This window comes from Brachypodium distachyon, chromosome 2 (assembly GCF_000005505.3).
Source record: "Brachypodium distachyon strain Bd21 chromosome 2, Brachypodium_distachyon_v3.0, whole genome shotgun sequence".
In the NCBI taxonomy this organism is placed as follows: Eukaryota; Viridiplantae; Streptophyta; class Magnoliopsida; order Poales; family Poaceae; genus Brachypodium; species Brachypodium distachyon.
In genome coordinates, this window is record NC_016132.3 from 24,676,506 (window position 1) to 24,680,379 (window position 3,874).

The 3,874-nt window shown below is 52.1% G+C and overlaps 1 protein-coding gene across 1 annotated transcript; it reads right to left on the reverse strand.

Annotated features, from left to right (window-relative positions):
• Positions 1-1,281: 1,281 nt before the first annotated feature.
• Positions 1,282-3,619, reverse strand: LOC100828689. The gene has a single exon (XM_003568467.4). The coding sequence runs from the start codon at positions 3,431-3,433 to the stop codon at positions 1,670-1,672; it is 1,764 nt and encodes a 587-aa protein (XP_003568515.1). The 5' UTR covers positions 3,434-3,619; the 3' UTR covers positions 1,282-1,669.
• Positions 3,620-3,874: the final 255 nt, after the last annotated feature.

Genomic DNA, 3,874 nt, shown 5'->3' on the forward strand with positions numbered 1-3,874 from the left:
GTGGAGAAAATGGCAATTTGACACTGGTGCTAAATTAGCATGATATGGCAAATTTGGCTTTAGCACATTGTGGAAGCCCTTAGTGTGCCCATGCTAGTCTTAGCATACGGCGCTTGCGTGGGGAACAAAAATTACGAGATTCATTTGGTTGGAAATTTTTGAAATCTTTTATCTCCTAAACCCGGCATCCAATTGACGATTTGTTTTCACCGTTAGCTTAATTGTGTCGAGATCTACAAAACTAGATCCTATGTTGATATGTTTTGACAATTTTTTTATTTCATCAAAAGTTATCAGGTTATTATCACCAGATTATGACCACGTGGTTACCAGGTTATAGTCATTTTGTTTACCGGGTTATAGTCACATGTTTACCAAGTTATTGTCACATGTTTACCGGGTTAATATAACTTGGTTACCAGTTTGTGGGCATCAACGTACACCTATGTAAAGACTTGGATCATTGTACATATATGATCTGATGACATATTTTGTTAAAGCACTTCAATACCTACCTTCTGAGTTTGCCTAACATCACAATATCTCAATACATGCTTTGTACTTGATAGCGGTGTATTAGCGATGGACCGATTATTAATACGGTAATCGTTCATGACTAACATGGTAAACATGATAGTGTAATCTGGTAACCGATGGTGCCGAAAATATATCGCCAAAACATAGTACAACTTGTCTTGTTTTGAAGCGCTCGTCAAGACAAACTCAACCGTGAAAACGGATGTTTAATCAGATTAATAGTTTATGAGATAAATCATTTTGAAAATGATCATTTTGGAAAATGAATTTCCCAAAATTAATGCACACATTCATGCTTCACGTTCCCTATACGGCAGCCCCACTGGAACCACATGCCGTACGGGAGAACAAGGGTGGGCACGTCCCCAAATTAGATTTCCCGTTATGTATTTGCGCAGTCTGGCCTTGCGAGCCACGCTCAATAACAGCAAACAGCTGAAGCTGAAGTGTACAAGCATACGATGCAATCTTACATAGCACGTAGAGCGGTAGAGGACACGATGTTCACAGGCAATGGGTGTGTGCACCGAATCAATTGATGCAGAGGCCAGCCATCCTTTCCCTTTTCGGAAAAAGAAAAAGATGTTCACAGGAATGACTCTGATCAATTGCTTGATGAAGGCTCTCCCTGGCTCAAATGTAAAATCAAGTAGCTCACTGTTGCTTCACTCAAACCTAGGACTAGGAGTCACAACACATCGACTGGGAACATATATGAGAAATCCCTGAAGGCACTCAACCATCTGGTATTTATGGACCTGCATTTCTGTTCCAAAACCACACAAAGAACTTTGAACACTGGACACAACATAACATGCTGAATTTGTCTAATGCATTATGCCTCCTTAAATGGTAATGGTATATATTTACATGTACCTGATTTCCACCCACAGATGGCTCTGATCGAACTCGATCTTCCTTGCCAACTAGAGAAAGATCAGACCAGCAACACAGCTGAACTATCATATGTCTCACCACCATATAAAATGGTTCAGCTAAGCCCCCAATATCTGTTGTACACATGAGCTGAAACTACAATTTCATCTCATCAAGCACATTCTCCCCCGCCTATCCTACTCAAGTTTCCACAATTGAGTTGCACAAACTTACAGAGCATGGAACCAGCAGAGATTCATCCGTTGCAGATGGCATTGAGGAGCACATGCCCCAGCATGAGGTCCACGAAATACTGGTGACCAATCTTGCCATCCCGCCACACCAACTTCGCCGGTGCACGCCCGTAGTGCACACCGTCGTTACAACGGTTGTCGTAGTGCCAAGGGAACGTCATGTCGAAGTTGTCTATCACTCCGCCTGTGAGCACCCCGTGCTGCCTCATCTTCTCCACGAGCACGCCATTGAATAGCTCCATCTTATTTGGATTGAATGCCAGGTCCCGAGCATATCCACCCGTCGCAACTGTCGTCCGGTAGAACACCCTCGGCACAGTGAGCCCACGCGACCGCACTTTAGCCATAAGTCCAGCCCAGAACTGCACAGCATACTCGGTGCCCTGCACGTAAGAGCGAAGGCTGCTCCAGTAGCACCCGTCGTGAAGGCCCGAGTTCAGGATAACAACATCCGGGACACGGTCATCGCCCAGGAAGTATGACCGGACAAGCTGCCGGAACCCCTTGTGCCGGAGGGAATGCAGGCCCAGATAGTTCATGCTCATGTTCCAGTGGCCGTTGAAGATGCTTGTGATTCGCAGAGTCCCTGCCTGGCCGCTGGGATTGGTGAACACCGCGTCAAACCGGCGCGTCACGGCGGATGTGTCCTCAACGCCAAGAACGAAGGTCAGCAGGTTCCGGATGGTGTCGACGTGGTTGGAATCGCCCCAGAAGAAGAGCCACTTGCCGTCAAGGCACCGCCACGCCGCATCAGCCGTGAAGAGCTTGAACGAGCAGTGCGCCGAGTAGACCCACCCGTTGCTCTCCAGCACGCCCAATGGACCGTTGCACCACGGTGCCTCACATGGGTACTCCGGTTCTAGGCACCGGTACCGGCCGGCGCCGTCCACGTCATCGCAGTTGTCGTTCTTGGCGAGCCTCGTCCACCGGCCGGACCAGACATCACGGCCGAAGTCGGCGGCGCGGCAAGTTTCCAGCGCGGGGAGCGACGCGTTGCCCGGCCTGAAGAACAGCGGAATGCGGCGGAGCTCGGCGCGGTACTTGAACCTTGCGGAGGAGAACTTGAGACCCTCGAAGCTCCGGAAGAGGAGGACGATAGTGAGGTGGAATTCCTCCGTGGCGAAGCGGGGCGCAACCTGGAGGCGGAAGGTGTAGGAGCCGTCGCCATGGTCCACGACGGGGGGGCGCGACTTCCAGGCGGACCCGGAGAGATCAATCTCGAAGAAATCCCCACCGAGGCAGCGCCGCAGGCCGGTGTCGTCCAGCGCCCAGAAGGTGAACTCGTGAATCTCGGTGGCGCTCAGCTTGGTCACGGCGTCGTCAAGAACCGGGATGGAGATGTTGGTCGTGCGGGCGTCGCGGCACGGCGAGCCCCCGGGCGTGAGCCACCGGGAGAGCAGGTCCCCGGTGAAATTGGAGGGGTTCGGCACGGAGAGCCAAGAAGGTGGGGCGGGGGCACCCTCGGCGCGTCCGCCGCCGCCGCCCCCGAGGTAATGTTGGTACTGGTGGCGCAGCCGCTGGTCCGCGCCAGCGCCGGTGAGGGAAACGTCGACGGCGAAGAGGACGACGACGCCGAGGAAGGACCCGAGAGCGAGCTTCGCGGCGGAGGGGCCGCTGCTGCCGGGCTTCTTGGGGTGCTGGTGGTCCCCGGCACCGCAGCAGGAGGGGAGCTTCTTCGTGGGTTCCCCTCCGTGGTCGGTCTTCTTGGGGTCCCCGGCAGCGAGGCTGGCGCGTGGCCCGTGGGGCGGCGGGAGGTGCGCCGACATTGCCGGGCGGGGGCTAGTTCCGGCTCCTTTTGGTGCGGCCACGCATCCGTCCGCGTGTGCGGGGGAGCTGGTTTGCGAGGTGAAAAAGGGGTGGGTTTGTTGGGGCGGTGCTGCGAGCCGAGAACGATTGATTAGTTTTTTGGACGCAGACGACACACGAGCCGGCAAGTGAATGCAAATGGGATCTTCTGCCTAGCCTCGTCTCTCCTTTATTATATAAGAGATATTTTATTTTATACTTTTTTCTTCTCGTCCTACTGTCATCATCTTTTCTAGTCTTGGTACCCGCGTAGTAGTGGTATCTTGCAGAAAAAACTATCTCTTCAACTTTTGCTCCACCTCAGCTCAAAAAATAGAAAAATATATATAACTACCTGCTAAGTACCCTTGTTGGAGATACCCTAACAAAATGGAGATGCACTGGGCACCTATTCGCTCAGT

Coding starts and splice junctions, on each gene's coding strand:
- LOC100828689 (XM_003568467.4), bottom strand. CDS start 3,433: ATGTCGGCGCACCTCCCGCCGCCCCACGGGCCACGCGCCAGCCTCGCT.